This window comes from Carassius auratus, linkage group LG44F (genome assembly GCF_003368295.1).
Source record: "Carassius auratus strain Wakin linkage group LG44F, ASM336829v1, whole genome shotgun sequence".
Classification (NCBI taxonomy): Eukaryota; Metazoa; Chordata; class Actinopteri; order Cypriniformes; family Cyprinidae; genus Carassius; species Carassius auratus.
In genome coordinates this window covers 5475662-5499433 of record NC_039298.1, presented here as the reverse complement: position 1 = coordinate 5499433, position 23772 = coordinate 5475662, and the positions used below count along the sequence as shown (strand labels likewise).

Genomic DNA, 23772 nt, shown 5'->3' with positions numbered 1-23772 from the left:
ATAGACCTAAAATGTCTCAATTTTGATTTCTTTTTCTTTATTCACTTAAACAACTTTCAATTATTTAATTCCCTTAAATAAATAGACCATTCTCATCTAAACTCATTAAGTCTTTTGTCTGTTTCTCTTTTAGTGTATGAAAACCAGAGGCTGTAATCAAAATTAAGATTCATAGTGCATTTAATCATGCACTTTGAACCTTTCGAGGTCATTTTTTACCAGGAGAATTATTGCAACAGTGAAGGTCACAGATATTTCAGTGTTATGAATATGCATTTTGCTAAAATTTTGTAACCATTTCATGCCTAAATGGAAAAACAAAAATGCTTTTGAATTGCAAAATACCCCCAACACACCTTATGAAGATTAAAAAAAATTGCTATTTTTAGTTTTTAACAGAGGACAAAAACCTATTTATTGTTCATCGTCATACATTGCAGAGGTGGTTTTTTGTAACAGGACTGTGCATGTACCGCACAGTTGGCACCTGCTCCAGCTGCTGTAAAGTGAAAACACCAAAGCTGAATTGATCAGCACACTTGCACCTGGACTGTATCCACAGAGCTGCTCTTAAACTAATCCTAACTGGCAACGGCACTAAAGACGCACTTAATATGAGCCTTCTATCTGCAGATATGAAGATAAAGAGATAAAAGATGAAAAGAGAGCAAATTAGGCATAGGGAGTTATCATGGGGAAAGATGAAAAATAGCAAAAAAACTAGAAAAAAGAATGGAAGAAAGAAACAAAAAAGAAGGACGCAAAAAAGAAAGGAAGAAACATGTAGAAGAGATCCAAATATACAACTAATGCACAGGAATAATTGATGGAATTGCATCAAAGTATTATGTGCTTGGCAGTGACCTTCACACAAGTGCCACCAATTCTGTGTCCACCGCACATTGTAAAGCAAGGAGACTGCTCAAGCATGCTGCCCTGGGCCTTCCTGTGCTCCTCCACCCCCAACCATGGAGAAAAGCTGATCGCATCTCTCTTTCTCAGCAGCAATGCAGCATTCAAGTCCTGCAGGCAATTTGACAAATGAGCTACGATCTACGCTGAGGGGGATGCCTCTACTGCAGCACACATCCCGCACACGTGCCCGAAACCTGCTATGATTTACATCCAACATATACCGTTAGCCCTACGCATGCATGCTCACACGCTCTCTCTCAGCTGCAATGCTGCACTCATGTTCTGGCTTTAGCCTAAAGCTGAGGTATCTGCTCTGGGTGAGCACTTCCATCACTTGTAATTATCTTTACAATGAAGCACTGAGCACAGACTCTGAATATTATGGAAGTACTTTGTCTTTGCTGAATGATATACAGGTCTTTTAACAGGAATAAAGCATAAAAAATAAATAGTTTGTACTTTCATGTCTTTAAAATTAGGTAATTAATTTAATCATTTAAACTAAGTGAAACTGTGATATCTTTTTAAATGTAATTCTAAATGTAATACAATACAACATTTTGTGGGATTTGTTTAAAACAAGAAAATGTGAAAATGTGTTATCAAGATGAATTGAGATTGATCAACATTATATAAGGTGATGTTTGTAAATAAATTTAAATGTAATACAATTTAAATAAGCATAAATCTATTTAAGGCTTATGCTTGAAACAAGAAAAACAAAGCTAAAATAAAAGTTTATATTTTAATTTCAGATATATTCTCAAAAAATGTATTATCAAGATCATTTGACTTTTGTTTTAAATAAGGTTTTTTTTAGGCTTTTTTAATAAAATCTAACTACATTTAGTGATGCTTATGCTAAGAGCAAGAGAAATGGTTAATTTCTTTAATTCTAGATAAATGTGCTTCTCAAGTGTATTTGGGTTTCATCATGTTATGCATTCAAACACTCCTAGCACATCACGAAAAGCATCTGGAACTCCACAATGTGAAAGACAAAAGCTTTTTTACTATGAGCTATCTGCTCCGGGTCTGAGGTTGATAGTTTACTATGGGCTGTCAAACCCGCTGTCAGCCACACATGCTCTGCTATAGAGGGGAGTGATTTGCAGGTTGCCCGGTGGGATTGTGTATTGATTAGCTTGAAATTACAGGTTTTAAAAGGTTAGCGAAAAAGAGAAGATGTAAGCTGCCCGCTCGCAGCAGTGTCTGCATGCTCACCGACAGTAATCAGCATCTTCAGCATATTGTGCTAACACTGCACAGGAAAATGTGAATTTCACTGAGAGACAGCTGAGTGCTGGGTAATTTAATTCAGGACTCTCTCTCTCAGCCAGAAGTGTAAAACGAGCCGTATAACCTTCAGAACCACACAGCCTTTCATCTGATCATAAAGGATGACTGACAAATAAGAGCAGTTAGTTAGAAATCACATATGCCAAATGCTGTAAACTATTCCAGAAAAATGCTCAAGCAGAAATCTGATCAGCAAATGCGTATAAAAACAAAGACATTTGTGTTCAAATGTTCACGAAAGGGAAAAGTGATTTAAAACCGAATGCAAACTTGGAAATGAACAGAAAGTTTTATGATTTTGAACAAGGTAATACTAAAGAAATCTTATGACAGAAAATAAATGTTCTCATTTCAATTAAAGCACAAGATGCATTTTAGATCAATCTCAAATCATGCTGCATAACACGATAACCAGGTTTTACACAAACAATATTCTAATAAGTCGCTGTACATATTTATTTTCTGAAAATATTATTTATGATAAAATATTCGTTTTTTCATAATAAATTATAATAGTTTCATAAAATCTATTAAACTAAAAAAAAACATGAATTATTACATTATTGTGATTTAATTAAATATTTCTACGTTATATGATTTTTAACATGGCAAATATTTTACCTAAAAACCCATTTACTCTCTGTGCTTCTTTCATATTTTTTCTCAGGACATTTAAGAATCTATTTGAAGGCTTCCTGCAGTTGTGCCATGCAACTCTAAACACAAGGTGGCAGGAAAGGGCTGTCTTTCCATTATTTATTCAGTTTTAAGCCATCACAGTGCATTATTGTTCTGTAGATCAAGAGTTCATTCATAAAGACAATCATAAGAACAATGATTTAGACTAATCTTAACAAAATGAAATAAAACAAATTCTCCTTTTTTGCATCACCTCCATTCACCTTCCAAAGCTGCTTTGAATGTCAAAACCTACTAGTAACATTAAGCAAATAATCAGCCTCTAAAAACGAGGCCTAGACTGCACTGTAGCTTATTAGGATAAAGGGAAACAATGAAGCCCATATATTCCACATGAATGCAAAAACGTGCATATGTTGCCCACCAAATCTGAGTTTAAGCTGAGCTTTTAACAGCAATCTTTTGTAAAGACAATGAGTGCATATATATTAAAAAACTACACGAGCAAATACTTCAGTCCAAACTAAAATTCTTAAGTCTGAAAATAAAATATCAGCCTGTTTTACACTATGCTGTGGCAACAAAGTGAAATATCCATTCACCAGTACACCAGTCCTTCATTTCACAGCATGGCCTCACTTGTGGCTTCCATATGAAATAAACAGCATCTGTGCTGGAGAAAGTTTACCCAGCCTGCTGTAAGAGTGACTCAGTGCACAGAGAGAGTGAATGTGTCAGAGTGTTTTGTGACGGTAGGATTAGCTCACAGTAAATTTCCTTTTCCTTATGACACGCTACTCATGCTCACATTCCTGTTCTCAATTCCAGTTACTGAAAAGAATGAGGAGCCTGTGTAGAGATGTTTGGAGCTTTGGTGAGGAAACGTAGCAGGTGAGTCCCTCAGAATCAAGCACTTGTTTGTTGCTGCTGGTAGGAAAGGAAACCAAACTGCAATGGTATAAATACAATAGAGCTGGTGCCAAAAGATACAAAAAAAATCACTTTTCTGTGTACTGTTATGTAACAATAGTTTTAGGAAGGATTCAGTATATCATGTATAACCATTTTGAGACTTGTTTGACTGATTTAAAAGTAATTATTTCCTAAATATTTAAACTGTAAGTGTGTAATGCCTTTCTACAGTTGGCAGCATCATTCTTAGAAAGTACACAGTTATAGTAACTTTTTCCACTAGTCCAAGACTGACCGTTTGTGACATTTATTTAGTTTAATATGTATAGTGTGGCTTTCCGAGCAGGAAACAAAGAGCTAAGATGAATGTGTTGGCTTTTTCTCATGTGAAAGGTAGCAGTGGCTCTTAGTTGTCAGTGGTTTTGTACAACTTTAGTATACTTGCCATTATTCAGCTTTATTGAAACACACTTGGTTTGGCATGAAAGAAGTGAGGCTCATCATGTAAAACTTAAACAACTAAACCAAGAGCTGTCAACCAGGGATCTCTGAAAGTACTCCATGGGGTGCAGTAGATGTTTAAATTAAAAACACATAATAAACCTACATTTTAAATACATTTCTAATTTATATCGTCCAATTTCGTTAAAGGATTAGTTCACCCAAAATTGTACATTTTCTGAAAATTTACTCACCCACAGGCTATCAAAGATTTAGATGATTTTGTTTCTTCATCTGAACCAATTTGGAGAAATGTACCATAACGTCACTTGCTCACCAATGGATCCTCTGCAGTGAATGGGTGCCGCCAGAATGAGAGTGCAATCAGCTGATAAAAAAATCACAATAATCCACAAGTGATTCACATGACTCCAGTCCATCAACTAACATTATGTGACGCAAAAAGATGCATGTTTGTAAGACATAAATCCATCATTCGGACATTTTAATTGCAACATATCGGTCCATAATTTATTATAGCTTCCTCCAGTAATAAAAAAAATTCCATCCCCTCTTGTCCTCTCACATCGAAATATTTGTTTACAATTGTTTTTATCTGTGTTAACTTACACATGATCTGTGCATATTTCTCTCCTGTTTCAGATATGATTTTTTATTTTATTAATTTTTTTACTGGAAAAGGCAATATCATGCTACAATTTAGCCAGAAGAAATAATTTGAAGTTAAAAAATGCCTCAATGAGTGTGGATTACTTGTGGATTATAGTAGTGTTTTCATCAACTGTCTGGACTCTGATGGCACCCATTCACAGCAGAGGATCCATAGGCGAGAAAGTGATGCAATGCTGAATTCTCAATGTACAACTTTGGGTTAACAATTCCTTTAATGTTTTTAATACAATTTTTTTTTAAAGTTTTTCTGAGGAAATCTAGCTTTTTTTTTTACACTGAAGGTCTCTGAGATCCTGGTACTGAGAAGGTTGAAAACTACTGAAAAGCTAAACCAATATAAACCAGTGCAAGAAAGACCAATAAAACTATAAGGAAATAAAATAATTTTTAAGATTCTGTCAGTAAATAATATGCCTTTCTGTTATGTGATTGTTCTAAGCATGCCAAAGAAGCTTTGGATTTGTGAGTATTCAGAATGAACACAAGGGGACAATAAAATACTTCACAAGTCTCTCAACGGTTATACTATGGTTAGGGCAAGAATGTGATTCTTAGCCAGTTTAATATAACTTGCTGTTTGTTTCTACCATCACTGTCTCACCAGTCTACATCAGAGGGAAAATATCTACTCCACCCTACAACAGAATGGTTTGAGAGACACTAGTGACCACAGAGATGGGCTCAGGAGAAGTGATACATTGTGTAAGGTCTATTGAGGAGTTATTACGTGTCTCCAGACAGTTTGGGTTGCCAAGATGCCTCATTCTCTGTTGAGTCATATAGAGAGGAGCCACATGAATCAGTGACTTCAATGGAAATGCAGTCATCACACAAAAGGGTGCAACAACTTCTAGGTCGGAGTGCATTCAGTCTGAAAGTGAATATGAAATAGCAGATATTACAGTGATAGAAAAAGAGGTTGTTACCAAGTATTCAAGATTGGAGGTCACTGGAAAGCAATATAAATAAATCACTACTTTTAACTAAATAAGATGTCAGAAAATAACTATTTTAATAAAAGAAAATATTTACCTCTGGTAAAAATAAATTGTTATTAGGATCCATTTATGTCAAATGATTAAATGAAAGTAATATAAATACATTATTTTTCAAGTGAATTTAAATTAAAAGTTTTATAATATATTGTATAATTAAAATTATCAAACTGCTACATAAAAAAATCAAAACATGAAACTTAACATTTTGTTATTTATGCACAAGATTTATATTATCTTCCTTATACTAACAAAACAACTGAATATAAGTTCCTAAAATAGAATATTATGAAACAAATCAAATTTGAGATGATCAGTAAACAAAACAGAATATTTCCTCTAACTACATAAATCAACAACCAGTGTAGCATTCATTTGTCAAATGACTGAATTGATTTAAATAGACTGTCAACATTGTATACTGTTGTATATCTAAATAAGTATTCAAACTGCTATCTAAAAATGCTATATGTATTTATGCACAATATATTACTTAAATTAAGAAAATACCTTACATATAAAGAATGAAAAATCTTATGAAATAGATCAAATTTGAGATAATTAATAAACAGGGTTACTTGCTACAGGGCATACTCATTTTAAGTTAACAAACAGGTGTACTTAAAACTAGAATAATAGAGTATGAGTCAGTCAGTGGCTCACAAATAAAACAATTTAGTTTCCTTTGCTAACTATTAGGACTACAAAGATGGTAAATTTAAATAAAAATGAAATATGGTTCTAGCAACTAATTGTATATCTGGCATGCACACAGACTATAAATATGCCATCATTATATGTAGTCCACAATTAGCAGGTTTTATCAGGAGAAATGAGTTAAACAACAAGTCAACTCATTTGGGAGGGACGTTTAGCAGCAGCTGGAAGCTATTTGACCACGTGACTGAAGAGACGTTTCTATCGCTGTAAGCAGCCATCATTTCACCCAATACAAGTCTATGCTAAAAACACATAGAGAGAGGATAACAGACTAGTCATGGATTTGCTCGGGAATAACGACTGAAAGGAACATATTCACCCCACTCCTTCGCCTATGCTTTATTTTCCGGTATGTATCAGTTGACTGAAATAATTAGGGTTTCACACATTTGTCGGTCTTTTTTCTTTGTTGTGTGTTCACATGCAGACTCTCGCGGCTTTCCAAGCTTTACCAATACAAACATCCAGTCGATGTGCTCATTCAACAAGCCTAAGTTATAAAACGGAAAATGCGATATAAACGCGATGAGTTGTGGCACGTTTCCTATTGCATCTCGGTGTAAATAATACATTAACATGCACTAAGCAGCAACCACTTCCTGCGTTTGTAATGAGCCTGAAATGGATTTTTAAGCCAACAACGTCTCGTGGACCTACATTTAATAGTTTCCAACCCTAGTTTAGCAGCATCAGGAGATTTGTGTCTCTGATTATATTGTTCATTGCTTACTTTTACCTTCTCTGCGAAAGGCCAGGTAACGTTAGTAGCAATAAACCAATTACTTTGGTGTATGTACATAAGAATTGTTATTCGTAGCCGTTTCAACTCGTAGGCTACTCCACGAGAGTAAAGATGTTTGTACCAGACAGTGCTGGCCTGGAGGGGCTTTACTTTCGGTTTAAGGTCTTAAAGACCTAATGTATTTGGTCTGGAGGCATGTTAAGCTATCTCTACTTATATGCTAAATGAAAATGAAGTCCTAGTCTATTTAGGATTTGTATACAAACTACAACTAGCACGGTTTTATTCTTATTTTTGGAGTTTTAAGCTTGCTAATAATTAATAGTAGCTAGTACTGCATCTGAGTGGCAATGGTTTATATATATATATATATATATATATATATATATATATATATATATATATATATATATATATATATATATATATATATATATATATATATATTAGTTCTTTTGTAAAATCAGTGGAATCACGTGCATTTACCTGCAGCTGGGAGTGAGCCTTTGAGATTAGCATTGCTGTTTTTTTTCACTCACCCCAGTTCTCTGTGAGCTGGAAACCTAAAAACATGGGGTGGAATTGAAGCGGAGTGACTTCAGAACGCTTTGAGGGGAAAAGGGAAATCTTTGTCCCTGCTCCAGTCAAATGATGTATCAGACCGGACTTTGGTCTGTGTTCCTTTATAAGAAGCAATTAAGGCATTGGCTTCTTTTTGCAAGTTTTTTTTTTTTTTTAATTACTAAACACAATAAAATATCTTGCGTGGGTACAGAAGTCTTCCTGTCAACCAGCGTCTTTGTCACTGTCATTTATTTGAAGTCATATGCCATAAATATGAAGTTACCATAGTTTGCTGCAACTCAATCTTTAGTTTAGCAAGTATTTTGGTGGAAACTTTGGTTTATGGTAACATAGGTTTGTAAGGGGTTTCTCATCAATGTGGGGTGTTTTTTTTTTTTTTTTTTTTTTTTTTTTTTTGCAGAGACATCAGCTCTTTGTTTGATCCATTTAGTGTCAGATAACTCTGGTTTATGTGTTCAAGGGAGATTAACCTTGCCTTTATGCTTGCCAGAACAGTAGCACTGATTTTCTCGTCACTGGAGGGATTTAACTGTCTGTACTACAGTAAATGCTCCCGACTGCACACAGATGTTTGTAGGCCTGTATAACCGGTATCTCCTCTGACACTCTGCTGTAGAGGACATCCTACTGAACTGACCTGGATTACAAAAGTGCAAATGTTATAAGCGGCATGATTCTAGGATTTTCACTTTAGGGGGGGTCAGCCCCCATTGAGCGAATAATAATAATAATAATAATAATAGCCTAATAATGAAGTGTGTATATAAAAGATTTAAAATAATTTATTGGGGTCATATACTAAACGTGCAGTATTCCACTGTCTTGTGTAGATGGGGTATAACATTTGAATTAATAAGTCAAATTCAAGTCTTCATGATCTCGCACATACAACCTGTTTACTGTACAAACACAATTTTACGGTTTGCATTTCTAGTACAACCCTCTTTCCGTAGCTCAAGTATGCAAACCTCTTTGCCACACGCACACATGGACTAGAATGTCATTATATTGAAAGATACATTTTCAAATGAAAATGGCAACATGATTGTTTAATAAAGTATGCGTTCATATTGTCCTTCATTTTCACTGGAGGAAACTGCTGTGGTGTGATGAGGGGTGAATGTAGTAAAAACGTAGGCTGCATTAGATAATATTGCTCAACCAAATATTGCTCCCCCATGATATTTTGGAAATTGGATTTATGACCAAGAATTGCACAGATACATATATTATAACAATCGATCTACAAACACACACCTTGTCCTCTGTCTCTCGCTCTGCGCCACAGTGGTCTGCCGAATCATGCGGATTGGAAAACAATGCTCTGAAAGACTAGGAAGAGCCTATCGAAGTCCGCCGCCATTTTCATATGAAATTTAAAGGACCAAATTTGTGAACCGTTTTTGGAACTAATCGCAATTTTTTTTTTTTTTTTTTTTTTTTTTAATGGCATAGCGACGCCCATGGTTGTAAGTTAATAACTTTAATTGTGATTTGCTCCCCCTACCAAACACTAAAGGTTGGCCCGGGATAGTGTTGTCGCCTCACGTCGGACCAAAACGCTGTGCTTGAACACACTGCACAGTCTACAGCTGACGGCAAACTAACGTGTGTTCTGCACATGTGTGAGAGAAATGAACTGTCTATATTAGCAGCTATCAATAGTAGGCCTATATATTTGTGATTCAAAAGGAGAGAATGAAACAGAGGTATACGAGAAACATCAATATGAAACATAAACCAAGCATTGCTTGCTTACCATTTTGAATATCAGTAATGTTGATAGCTTTAACAATTTTAAATGGCTCATTATGTATGAAAACATTTGCATATTAGAATGTTTGGGAAGGATCCAAGCAGCAACTTTCTGCTCCCTCTCTCGAAACCAACACGGAAGTGACTAAAACTGCCATTCATCAACAGGCCGCTGGAGGCTGGCTCCAAAAGGGTGACGAACCCTTAGACTTCCCATGTTAAAATGCCCAACTTACAAACATGCAGAATTTTATAGCCTTGTGCAAAAAAAAAAAAAGTTTGGTCTATATGGCTAATTTAGCTCTTCGTGACAACTGTGAGGGGGTCAACTTTTTATTTTTTTTATATAACTCATTAGTTTAAATTATATTAAACCTTAAAGTTCTGCATAATAAGGGCTCAGCCACTTGAGTCACAGGTGTGCTAGGTGTGTGTGGTTTCAGCAACCAGCTCCTGCCTTTTTGCCCCTTTTCGATTATCCATGAGTGACACTTGGTGAGGCGCTGCCAAGATGGTGACGGCCGCCTCTGCCCACTTTTGGCTTCAACACTCTTCGGAAACCAATGGGTGACATCACGGACAGTACATCTGTTTTTATACAGTCTATGGAAAGATTGTGTAACATTTAAACAGCCTTCTGTCTGTTCCACCTTCATTTACATGCTTGTTTTCATCACTTTCACTTTAATTCTCGTGTACTGACTCATTCGTTAAACTGAACATCAGAGCTCTCACTCTCGCCCAACTGCCCGATGCCAATTCAACATGTTGAATCGGGGCAAACAGCCGCCAACGTGAGCCGACGAGTGGTACACACCAAACAAACTAGCCCTACCGTCGGCTTGGTGTGTCCCGGCATAAAGACTGCATGTCTGGGTTGGGTTAACTAATGTGGAATGGCCTGTCTTTTTAACCTGTTAAATGTCACCCCGTCCCGTATACGGGACGCTTACGTTGACTAATACTATATTACAATCAAATCTAATCTAATCTTGACAAACTATATATCGTTGGAAAGGTCTAAGACTCCCAAATATATATTTAACCAATTTTTTTCTTAAAAATTATGTAGGAAAAGTAATAGATGAATTTATGACAAGAGTGCACCCTCAGAAATCTACATTACAAAAGGAGCTTTGACCTTTGTTTAAAAATAAGACTTCCTCGTTGCCTTTTTCTCTATCACATTTTAGAAATCATCAGAAGTTATATATCACTTGAAAACATAAAATCTCAAAATTCGTCCTTCAAAACCCATTTTAAAATCAGACATTGCATTACCATGTAAATGGCACATCAAAATCATGTTACAAAATGTTTTCAGTCACGAATTATGAAAATTTAGGTTTGTATCATGCACATTCATGTCTTCAAAAACGTGAGTGACAATTAACAGGTTAAGGGTTAAGAGATGAAATCTTCTGTGGTTCTTTGTCACTTATTTTATTAAGAACAGTTGTGCTAATAAAAGCTCCTGATACATTTAAAGGTTCTTCAGGTTAATGTATTGTTGTTTTTTTAAAACGCATGGTTTTCAGGAAGAACTCAATGAGAATATTTCTCAAATTATATTAAAGGAATTAGATAACTTTACAACAAAATAGATGGCAAATAATTTAAGGTTTGAGAGGAAAACATTCCAGGTTTTTTCACCATATAATAAACCGTAATGGGAACCAACGGTTTGAAGGTCCAAATTGCAGTTTCATTGCAGCTTCAAAGTGCTCTACTCAATCCCATCTGAGGAATAAGGGTCTTATCTAGTGAAACGATTATCCATTTTCTTAAAAGAAATATATATATATATATTATATTATATACTTTTCAAACACATGCTGGTCTTGCACTAGCTTGACTTCACGCATTAAGTAGTCACGTTGGAAAGGTCACATGTGACTTAGAAGTACCAACCCAGTGTTTACAAAGCGAACATGCAAAGAAAGTCAAACACCCTTTACAAAAAAAGGTAAAAAACAGTGTCCGATGATTAAGTTGAAGGAGAAAATGAGTTTTTCACTCCTACCTTTCTGAACTGAAGTACACAGATGAAATGCTAACCGCGTGTAACCTTTTCAATTCAGCGTGATTGCGTAATGTAAGTTGAGCTAGTGCATTTGTGGGTAATTAAAAAAAAAATATATATATATTTTTAGAAGGACCAATCGTTTCACTAGATAACACCCTTATTCCTCGTCTGGGATTGTTTAGAGCCCTTTGATGCTGCACTCAAACTGTTATTTGGACCTTCCACCCATTGGTTTCCATTGAAGTCCATTTTTATGGAGAAACATCCTGGAACGTTTTCCTCAACTTAATTTCTCTCCACTGAATGACAATGACATGGGGGTGAGTAAATTAGATAAATGTAATTCTGGAAGTGAACTAATCTTTTGATGTTATGGTATTTGACTAATACTTTTGTTTTTTATTGATGATTTAACTTGTGAGTCAATTGTCTAGATGGTTTACTGTCTCACTCTCTCACTCCATTTACGAAATATACACTACTGTTAAAGAGTTTGGGATTGGTAAGACTTAATGGTTTTTCTCTCTTATCTGACCAGTCTCTTATGCTCAACGTTGCATTTGTGATCAAATGTACGTTACTTTTGCTATTGTTGTTGCAACCTAAAGCTCCCAGTACTGTCTGATAAATGAAGGTCATTGGGGTTCTTTGAACTGTATGATCTGTTGTTGTATTGGCTTTGACACTGAGCATTTAACTTGCTTGCGTAACTTCACTAATTTGGTAAAGCAACTCATTAGGCTAACAATACTGCAGGTCTTGACATGCAGCCGTTACTGTAATCTAAGGAATGCTTAGCTGTACTAAATCTATTTTTATTTCTGCTTAGTTGAAGTGTAGTTTCATATCTTGTAGCTGGCGCAGTTGAGGGTGAGAATTTGTCATGTATTGGGACTTCAGCAGCTGTTCATGTCTGCTCATGATTAGTATGTCTAAGGAAGTGATATTTGGCAGATATTGTAGTGATAGTTTAACTTTTTTTTTTTTTTTTCTCGTATGTGGTGTTTCAGTTTCTTCTCACTAAGGGCATAGCCATTTTAGAAGTAAGGCAGACAGTTTATTTTATAGTTTAAGTGTTTGGAGCTCCACAATGGTCATTCCCTCATCTTGAATACAAAGAAAACGCCAGGTCATGCATAGACTATCTTTTCTCTTTTAATTTTGAATCTAGATTTATTCACACTGATCTATGAAAACCTCTCTGTAAACACACCCCAGTCCCCCACAACACGTATTCTACACCCTTGTTTCTCACTTCCTGGTTTCATAAACCATATTTCCCTATACCTGCATAAAGTCGAGTTGCTTTTTGCATTAACCTGTTCTGTGTCACCTTTTACTTTTGTGACTGAGGTTTCTCTGTGGAAGTTGAACACTATTTTTTAATTTTAATTTTTGCTTAAAATCTTTTTCCATACAATAAACGTCAATGGGGTCCAAAACAACACTGGAAATTGTATTTATTTTATTTTTATTTTTTTTGAAGGAGAAAGTCATACAAGTTTGAAATGACATGAGGGTGAGTAAATGAATTTTTATTTTTGTGTTTGTTGCTGTGTTCTTATAAAATTCCAAACTCTGAGCCATTTTATGTCTTCATATAACTCGGTCTATAGAGTTGATGTGACTCATTTCCGAAATATAGACTTGGTTTTCCGGTGGGTAACACAGGGCCATCAAAAACAGGAGGTCTCCACTACCATCTTGGCAGAAACTGCATCACCCAGTTTTGGACTCCACATAGACCTGTTTTGACTACAGGAGTGTGTGCTATTTAGCAACGTTCGGAAGATTCCTATCAGATTGCATTATGGTGTGTATTTGAACAGGGGTGTTGTCATTTTCTGTTGGAGCATGAAACGGGATGGCACCTGCTGTGGCTCTGCCTAGAGCTGTTGGACTTGTCTAGTGGGTAAATGCTGGTTTAGAGCTCCCCTGTTTTCAAATATTCAACAATATGATTACTTTAATCCAGGGTGAGTGCAAGTTCATGAAGGGAGTGTCAATATAAAGACGCCCATTATCTTTCAATACGAATCAGGCCTTATATGCATTTCCTCAAACTTATTGCTCATACTTTTTCTTGTTGGTTTGATTTTTTTTTTTAGGCTGTTGCAAACTTCTTTTTATTTTTTGTATTGCATGAACTATGCACAACCCTTTGTCTCTGCTCCAACATCATTTAATTCCATTTTGTAACATTTATTTGTGCTGTTGTAGCTCCTGTGTTTATGCCACTTTCTTGGTGGTGCATTATATACCCTTTCAGATGCAGCTTTTGGTCTCCCTTACAGTTTGAAAAACAGAAAACAATTTATGTGAGGGGAAAACTTATAATAAATAAGTTTTTTTTTTTTTTTTTTTTTAATTCTATTATGAATATGTTCCTGAGTGTTAGTCTCTCAGGTAAGCTTTTTTTAAAATCAAGCAGTGTTAAAGTACCGTTTGCCTGCCATTTTTCACCCCGTCTGCCCACTGTCTGAATAGAGCATCCGTGTGGCATTTTGGTTGACCCCATGATTTGTCATCTTTCTCGGTCCTGCTTTGCCCTTCATTCACAGCTGCGTGCCAGATGCCTCAGTGTCATGATTAGAATATAACACTGTTGAAGATAATGTCCCTGTTTCAGAGTGGCGTCCCTCATCTTGAAACTATTTCCGCACTTTAGAAAAGAAAACAGGAGACATTGGCACTGTAAGCCCATCACATTTTGTTATAGAAACATTATAGAAAATTATATATATGGTGGAAATTTTGTGCAGCTACTTGTTGGTCTGACTACTGTACATAATGTAAAGAGGAAATGTGATGCACTCAATTTATTTTTTCAGGTACTTATAAGTGGAACATAAGGAAATCTTAAGGTTAAGTACATATTTGCAACCAAGTAGGTGCAAGGTTGGGGTTTCGGCAGATCACAGGTTTTATAGGAGCACAAAAGTCAATGGAAGCCCAGTTTTGCTTAAGTATTAAATGTGGTCAAGACAAAAGCAAGTTCTATTCCCCAGGCCCCAAAAAACTCACCCAGCACCCACATTCACATTTTAATCAGCTCTGCACAGAGGGGGCAAACCACCTGCAAAGACCCTCAGCTTAAACCTCAATAATAGTAATTGTGTAACCTCCATCTCACAGGCCAGGCACTCTGTCAAAACCACGCAAAGAGTGGAGACGATCCTGCTGAAAGACATCACCTCACCCCTAAATATCACGAAAGGTTTTATTAAAAATGGTGATTGGTTTCTGATAGAACTGTAAAGGTCTGTTGTCTGTGTTTGTTGGTGCTTTGCCACCAAGCTTAATTGCTCCTTGCATAGAGAGTGTGCAAATTAACATGTTTCCTACTTTGTAAAGGTTGGACAGCCATTGAAGACCATATTGTCTGGCATTCACAAACTTGCCACCCACTTCTTGGTGTTCCTCAGCCTCGGGTAGGCCAGCGACGGAGAGGCGTGACCCATTTAAAAGGTTGTTTACTTGTGTCAGAGAATGGGCTAAGATGTTCCTCAATGAACTCTTGTCTACAATTCAATTACCCTTGGGGCGCTTCAGCAGCTCGTTATGAAATGCTGTTTTTCGATTTAACCGTTTTATGCACCGTATGTGAAGAAGAACTTTAACCCCACACACACACTTTTTTGTTTATTTGTAGTTGTTTGTAGCAGACTGCCCTAATTGTTGAATATCAGATTTAAATGTGATGTAATTTAGGAGGGCAATAATTGTGTTAGAAATCAGGACATGGGGTGGGGATTTCACATACTGCAATGTGTCCCTGTCCTGTCTGGCGGAATATTGCTTAACTGAATTTGAAGTTTTTACTGAAAACATTTTGACTCCATATTCTTGAAGGACTTTTTATTGCTCTTCCTGTTATCTTCAGACTAGACTAGTTTAAAAGAGGAAATGGCCTGTCTTTTTCTCTCCCTTATTTCCTATTTCTAAAGGGCATTGTGTGAAACGGTCAACGGTATCGGGTTGGTTGTGGTAAAGCTAGAAAAGTATTTATTCTCTGCTTTTGTCATGTGATGTAATGGGCCTGAAAAGGTCCTTGGACCAATAAACCGTATTGTAACGCTCACAAGTGAGGCATTGAGCATGCAACTGACAGAATAATACAGTTGCTGTGCTATTAACAGTCCACCGTTGTCTGAGTTTCTAGAGGAGTGTAGTAGATTGACACTCTTGTGTGCGTGTGTCCGTATCAGGAAAATCAGATGGTCTTTTCTCATTCAAATCTAACAAAAATGTGTAACCTTAGTTCAGAATAGTTTTGTTACAGAATCAAATAGCGTTTGAATAGTTTATAGAGGGCATGTAAAAACTTCTGCAACTTCACCATTTGCTACTTTATAATTTATACTGCGTTTAAATGCATGTAGTACAATATACAGGGTGCACATAATTTTTCCAGCCTGGTTCTCATAAGAGAACCTGGAGATTTGGTTGGGTCATGCTATATGCAGTATGAGGACCAATTACATTTTAACCTTTTTTTTTTTTTTTTTTTTTTTTTTTGCCTCTTTAAGGATCACTTTTCTTCCCCAAATTTAAGTCGCTTTGCATAAAAGTGTAAAAAAAAAAAAAAAAAGAGAGAGAAAATGCGCGTTTTCATCTTTTTCAAACTTAAAATCAGCAGGCTGTTATTTTGGCGGGTTGCCGGCAAGTATGTATACGCGCTTCTGGGTATAGCGTTGCTGCTGAGCTTCAGTGAATGAATGTCATTTGCATTGTGCTTTGAAATTCAGCATGGGGTGGTCTAGACCACTTATGTGCACCCCTGCAAATTAAATTATATTAAATGGTACGTTCATCATAATTTTGTATATTATAAACAAAATATGAAATATTATAATTCTAAACATTTACATTAATGATAATGTGCAAGATAATGATAATCCTGAATTTTTATTTTTTTTAACTATGGAAAAAGGCTGTGAAAACATGGATTTATCCCAGTCATTTAACTGTGTGCCTCGTTTTTTATCTCCTTTTAATCTTCCCAGGTGAGCTTAACTAGCAGCTGATTTGACTTGGTTTCCCAGCAACCACTGGCATAAAAACACGGCCTTGGTCTCCTTATTGGCGGAGGGGCATAGGTGAAGGAGTGGACACTGACTGCCATCATTCTCTGTTATTTACTCTATAACGAGGGGGAATAAGGTGCTAAGAAGACCACCCAGAGCATGGGGCAGAAGGTTCCGGGAGGCATAAAGACTGTGGACATGCGGGACCCGGCGTTTCGGCCTCTCAAGCTGGAGCTGCAGGCCCTGGACTACATCAAGCCCTCCCGCTTGGATATGTTGTTGGACATGCCATCAGCCTCACAGGAAGTCCAAGTTCAGCACTCGTGGAACAACGATGACCGCTCGCTAAACATATTTGTTAAAGAGGAAAATAAACTCATATTCCACCGGCACCCTGTAGCGCAGAGTACAGATGCTATCCGGGGCCAAGTGGGATACACACGGGGACTGCATGTGTGGGAGATCAGCTGGGCCATGCGCCAGCGGGGCACCCATGCAGTTGTTGGTGTGGCGACGGGTGAAGCACCGCTGCATTCTGTAGGATACACTGCACTTGTAGGAAACAATAGCGAGTCCTGGGGCTGGGACCTGGGACGTAACAAACTCCATCACAATGGCAAGAACCAGCCCAGTAGGACGTATCCAGCTTTTCTTGAGCCTGATGAAACCTTTATCGTCCCAGACTCATTTTTGGTGGTCCTGGACATGGATGAGGGGACTTTAAGTTTTATCGTTGACGGACAATATTTAGGGGTTGCGTTCAGAGGACTCAAAGGAAAGAAGCTATACCCTGTAGTGAGTGCTGTGTGGGGACACTGTGAAATCCGAATCCGGTACATCAATGGACTTGATCGTAAGTATCATCCTTTCTGCTTGTTTGAATTTGCCTTTGTAATGTGTCTGCTTTTGCATGGCTCCTCCAGTCGTCTCTTGAATAACAAGGTTAGCGCTGTCGTTTGTTGAACGTTGAAAGTGGCTGGAGCTAGTGTGTCTTTGGAAGGCTATGTTTCTCATTCATTAATTATGTGAAACCATCTCCATTTACCTGATCAAGACCATGATGTCATTCATTATCTTGGACATGTCCTGGAAGCTAATCATTAAACTGGCCGGTCTTGCCTTCTCTGTCCTCATTACGTCTTGAACAGATTCCACTACCTGTGGAACATTTAAGAACAGACTTTCTTGCTATTATTAGTAAGTCGTGTTATCCATTACTATAGAGCAGCAGGCTTTTGTTTAATGGAAAAGTATTGATTGGACAGGCCAATAATTTGAGATTGTGAGAACTAATGGCTGTTTAACAGAAGTCTTTCCAAACTCTATGCGAGTGATTTCAATGGTTGAGATATATGGGATTTGAGGGTGTGTAAATGTTTAACTAAAAATCCTAACACATTTTCGTAATCTGACATTGTTAGGCCGTCTTAATTGCATTCTAGTTTTCACACTAAAATATAACTGTTAAGTTTTGTTCATTTTTAAAAGTATTTTGTAGCACTCTTTGGATTTTATGGTGATTTTTGAAAATCTAACTTACAATGTGTATTTGATACAAATGAATTTGAATGGAAATTGTTCTAGATGATATTAATTCATTGACATTAGTATACTGAAGTCAAAGACAATTATTTACGTTTTGTGAACATGTCTTTTATCACACCTAATATTTTACTCTCACTGTATGTACATTAATGTATAGCTGCATTTTAGGAATCTTGCCCTTTTGCATGGAAAGTTTAATAACCCTTGCTTTAGATGGCTGATATGGCTGACGTGGAAGCAAAGATGAATAGTGTGCACCCCCCCCCCCAGTTAAATTTCTTGAGAAAGGTAAAAGGTTATAAATATTACCTAGTCATGCAAATTATAACTAGCTAGTGTGAAAATGTCTTTCCTAAAATTGTGCATTCTCCAGGTTACGATATATATATTTTTGTTTTGCATGTAGTTTCTGCAAATCTGATTCATTTCCTCAACCCAGCGTGCTGTAATGAGTCAGTTTTGGAGGACATTCTGGTGATGTTATCATTCTGTGGTCATATAATGAAAGGATGCAGGTGAGGGCCAGACTTGCTCATGTCTGGGCTTCTCGGGGCCTGCTGTTACCAACTTGGCTCTCAGTGGAAACCGTCTCCGGGCCACTCATGATGCCCTGTACAATGGATTACATGTTTTATCACCTTGATGTTTTGCATACCATCAGGTGATGGAATGACTCTAAAATGTCTTTCCTGAATGTGGTATTTTTAGCAACATTTAATGAAGGTCTGACTTGGAAGTATTGTTGCAGCCTTAATGCTTCTTCAGGTCAGGACACAGGTGTTCCCTTTTTCGGAGAATTCTCATCTCCTCTATGTGTGTGAGAAAGTAGCCAGAGTATTACTCCGCCTCTGACTCCAAGGCCTTGGCTTCCTTTTGTTTCTGTCTTGTGTCAGTGCCTTTAATGCATTCCTCGTCATGCTTGCGGTCGACAGAGGTATAATTGTGCTGTTATTTATCCCTTACATCACTCTCTTTGGTTTCCCCAGTGTCTCATTTGCAAAGTGTACATTTATATGAAGTAATCTCAACATCCGAGAAACCATTCTGAAAAGTCTGAAGTACTTGGGGGTTGTTCTATGGCTGGACTAAAGGGAACCTGTGAGGAAACTTGTTAACTTTAAGCCAGGTGCACATTCAAGGAATTATTATTATTATTATTATTTTTTTTTTTTTTTATTTATTTATTTATTTTTGGTGTAAAAGTAAAATCTGCAGTCTTTATTCGCTCTGCATCAGCTGATGAATTGCTTTTGTCAGTTTTGTAACCTAAGGGTCAAATATCATAAATTTATATTTCAACTTTGAAGAAATTTTGGCCCTGTGGACTCTGACAATATTCACAATGTAATATCATAACGTTATAGTACCACAAGCTTGCTGTTAAAAGGGTTATGAAAATTCCCTGAGGTGTACTTTTATTTATTTATTTATTTTGGAATGGAAAAAAATAAAATTTAGTCATTTTCTAGCCTAAACTAGGCCTCTGAACGCTCTGAAGTCTCCCGACAGACACGCCCCTTCCAATATAAACACCCACTGCTCTGATTGGCTAACATCTTTGCATGTGAAATGAGCATTAATTACATGTGGAAGTCTCTTAAATATTGCCCATTTTCCACAAGTTGATATGATTCACAGGTCTTGAATTGGATGCTCCAGCAATAATAAAGAGAACCATCTTTGATCACTTTATGTATATTTAAATCACAAATAGATGACATGTTTTCGTGTTGGTAACGGAAAAGTGTGAAGTTGATGTTGAAGCAATTTACATCAGTTTTGGGGATATAAATTTAATTTTCTTTCATTTTACTAATACACGTTTTAGTTTTGTAAAGGATGTCTAGGGTAAAATGGCTCAAATTTGATTGAAGTCTAACATATGGAGCTAATTTTGTCATCAAAACGGCAGGTAAAACACTTGCTTTGGTTGATTTAAATAAAATAAAAATAGAGACTGATAACAGCAGTCAGTAGAGAGAACGATGTCATTTACTGTCACACCCTTATAGACGCTGTAACTAGTTTAACTAGTTTTTGTAATTTGATGCAAAGGTAATATAATACAAAGTATAGTGTCATGTATGTATTTGTGTGTGTATATGTAGGTATAGCATGACGTCATGCATTATGATGTTGGTTGGGTTGGATGTCCACCGTTGGTTGCAGTGAGACGCAGTTTGTAGAATGATGATGATGATGGCTAATGTTAATCATGATGTAACATTTCTCCAGATTTCAAATCCAGGTTTTTTCAGAAGATTAAGGGTAGTTCATATTTTAATCCGATGGGTTAGTTTTGACTTGAGTGTTGAAACGTGCAGTGTTTTTATTGTAAACCTATGTGTAAATCTCAAGAACATTTAGATTTTCCATTTCCTGATTTTTTTTTATTTTTTTTTCCCTCCACCTTCTGAACAAACAGTCCACATGTCTGCTCCTTATACGCCCAGCCGCAGACGACGGGCGTCATTTGTGCAAGGTCTTGGGCTTGCGTTTTATCATGTCAGTTTTGTGTGTAAATAAGAATGACAGAACACGATTGATATAAAACAACCAGTCTAGCACACAACCCCGTTGTAAAGTCTGTCATGGCATTTACCCCAAAATCTTACTAGGAAGCACAGCCTACACCAGGCATTACAAGCTCATGCTGTATTTGTGAGTGATCCCTCCTAATGAATTTCTTCTGTCTGTCTCTTTCTCCCCCTGTAGCTGAACCCCTGCCGTTAATGGACCTCTGTAGGCGCTCTGTGCGGGTCGCATTGGGAAGAGAGCGACTGAGTGAAATCCATGGACTGCCCTTACCTGCTTCCCTTAAGAACTACTTGCTCTACCAATGATGATAGTAGTGCCTTTACTTCCATTCAAGGCATAGTGTCCACCTGTATTTCTCTCTGGGATTAATCATCTTTCTGGCAAGCCTGTTTCATTACATCTTTGTTTTCGGTGCCGTTCTTGGTCACTGGGCATGGTACCAATAATATTTTTTACAAATCAGACTGAGGACATCTCTTGCTTGATGCTTTCAGGATCAAGTGTGGCATGGTCTCCAGTTGCTTTAATCGTATACTAGAAATCCACCTTGAAGGCTTTCGCCAGAATCTAATGGCAGATATGAAAACAAGAACCCTTCTCCTCTCCAAACATGGTTTAGTGAAACTTCAGCGGTTTATCAAGGCCTTTTCCTTTTTAATGTTTTGTTTTTTATTCCATCCTTTTTTGGGGGGGGGGGGCATACCTTAAGCTTTCTTTTACTGTCATTAACATAAGGGTCCATAGTGACACTCTGCAGGCAATGCAAAATACATTACCGTCTCAAGACCTTTAGGTTTAACAACCAGCAAGTTTTTATGTTAACAGACATTTTTATAGATTTTTCAATTGTCTTTACCCTTGCAGTCTGTATAATAATTTAGCTGAGTCAACTTTGGATCTGTGGCCATGGTTAGCAAGTAGACGACACTTAAGACCATGTCTTCCCTTGCTCACTCTTGGCAGGTTAAAAATAGCCTGGTTTTAGCTCTAAGTCTGACCGTCTGGCCTGGAAAAACAGCCTTTGACGTCTGCGAGGGGGGAGTTGAGAGACTAGCATTCATGGAAACAGCCACGGCTAGTGTTATGCTAGCTTTTTAAATCACTCAACAATTCCCTTGCCTCTAATCACACTGCAATATCTGAAGTGCCTGGGTCATGATACTGGTATATTAAGAGAGAGCCATGATTTGAAGTCCTTTTTATATGAAATTAAATGTTGCATCACTGTGAAACTATGTAGCATAAATTAATTAAAAAGAGGTTGTATATCATACTTTCTGTAATGGCCCCTAAAATCCTGTGAACACCCATATCCTACAAATAATGTTTGCCTGTTTTATTCTGGAGGACTGTTTTTAACTTGTTGATTTGTTGAGAAAAGCAGGGATGGAATATTAACACCGCTGTGTGGTGCCTTGTCTATGAGATAACAATGTCAAAAGTGACGAAGGCAAATGTTGATGTTTTTTTGCTCTTTTAAAGTCTTTATGAAGGTAAAATTGCTGATTGTCCTGTTATCCAAATGTTTGTCCCCCCCCCCATTCCAGTCTTTTAGATGTGTAAATGTAGTTCATGTTTTGCAGCCTTTTTGCTGAGCATGAGGGGTATAGTTTGGTTCTGTTTTTAAATCCTTTCTGCCTCCAGACCACCATCTCTTTGTATTCAGTGATGTAGATAATATTGGGAACGATCTAATAAAGTTTATTATAATTGAAGTCTTTTGTGTTTGTGGCTTTTAATCTCCTAAAAATATGGTCAAAGCTAACAGACATGAACTGAAAGCCAAATTCGATTTCTCTGCCTTGCCGATAAAATGTTTGTTCACTGCTGACAAAATGGATTTAATAGGAGTTGGCTGTTTTTTGTTTTTTTTTCAAGTTGATAAATCTGTGCTATATGACTACAGAAAACCGTTAAAAGTTAGGAACCTTTAACACCCATAATACACTGGGATCGTTTCAGAATATCTATGAAAAGCCCTGGAGCTGTCAAATATAAATGGACAAATACACTGGGGTATCTTTGTGCAGGTAGCAAAATTATTCATTCACTAATACTATCAACAATATAACCGTATAAAGGGGGTTAAAATGACTTCTAGTGTAAACCAGCATAAAATGGTCAAATTGATAATGTCAAGTAAAAACCTTTTTCCCATTGTAGAATATTGCATATTTACACTATTTACAAAAACACCAGACATGGAAATTAAATGGGATGATACATGGTGACCCTACCAACAGGCTACATCTGCTTGAAAGAACTTCTCTTCAGTAACTTATTTTGTTGGTGTCCGTAAGTGTTTTATTCATTTCTCCAACATAAACACTGGAAACTTTATCTGTAGACATAACAACTCTGGAACGAGACAAGAACAAGGAAAATCGGTTCCAAGCAAACAGCATCTCCTCTGACAGTTGTTTGAGGTTAGCAATCTTCGGCTAGCGTCAAGCCCCAGGTAAATGAGTTGCTGTGTGTAATGGAGTGGATTTTCATATCAATGTTCCCACTGTCATCCTGACTTGGCGGTTGCCATGGCAATGTGTTTGCATACACAGAGCTTTGGAGCTTCAGCATGAGGTCACTCATCTCAAGTATGCAGCTTGGCTGGAACAGTATGCTGTTTGGGTGTCTGGAACGGCACATTCCTCCATCTAATATTTTAAAAAATGGTGAAGGTTGGGAGTTTCTGCGTGTACCTTTTATGAGAGAAATGGGTCCAAGTTGGCATATAACTGAAGAAATGTGTTATCGGTTGAAGAACTATTGTAGGTTCAGGAGGTTCAGTGGACTTTACTGTGATGAACTGAAGTCATGTTTCAAGGAACTTGCTGTTCTGTGTTTGTTTCTTCAGCATGTAAGCCATTTCATGAAAATGTGAATATAATAAGTAACCTTTTTTCAATATTAAAGATACAACATTAGTAAAAAATAAATAAA

The 23772-nt window shown here is 36.9% G+C and overlaps 1 protein-coding gene across 3 annotated transcripts; it reads left to right on the top strand.

The window, feature by feature from the left end:
• Nucleotides 1-3637: 3637 nt before the first annotated feature.
• On the top strand, nucleotides 3638-22547 carry LOC113068395 (SPRY domain-containing SOCS box protein 1-like). Of its 3 annotated transcripts, XM_026241168.1 has the most exons (4): nucleotides 6787-6963; nucleotides 15077-15190; nucleotides 16729-17602; nucleotides 21010-22547. In XM_026241168.1, the coding sequence occupies exons 3-4, from the start codon at nucleotides 16909-16911 to the stop codon at nucleotides 21135-21137; spliced, it is 822 nt and encodes a 273-aa protein (XP_026096953.1). In that variant the 5' UTR covers nucleotides 6787-6963; nucleotides 15077-15190; nucleotides 16729-16908; the 3' UTR covers nucleotides 21138-22547. The 3 variants fall into 3 exon arrangements, with proteins under 3 accessions (XP_026096952.1, XP_026096953.1, XP_026096951.1); XM_026241167.1 differs by lacking the exons at nucleotides 6787-6963; nucleotides 15077-15190 and adding an exon at nucleotides 3638-3744; XM_026241166.1 differs by lacking the exon at nucleotides 15077-15190 and having other exon boundaries at nucleotides 6788-6963.
• The last annotated feature ends 1225 nt before the right edge of the window (nucleotides 22548-23772 follow it).

What these genes read in the sequence shown, in the direction of transcription:
- LOC113068395 (XM_026241167.1), top strand. Translation starts at nt 16,909, where the DNA reads ATGGGGCAGAAGGTTCCGGGAGGCATAAAGACTGTGGACATGCGGGAC. An exon ending in GTACATCAATGGACTTGATC is followed by an intron (nt 17,603 to 21,009) that starts GTAAGTATCATC and finishes CTCCCCCTGTAG; the next exon opens with CTGAACCCCTGCCGTTAATG.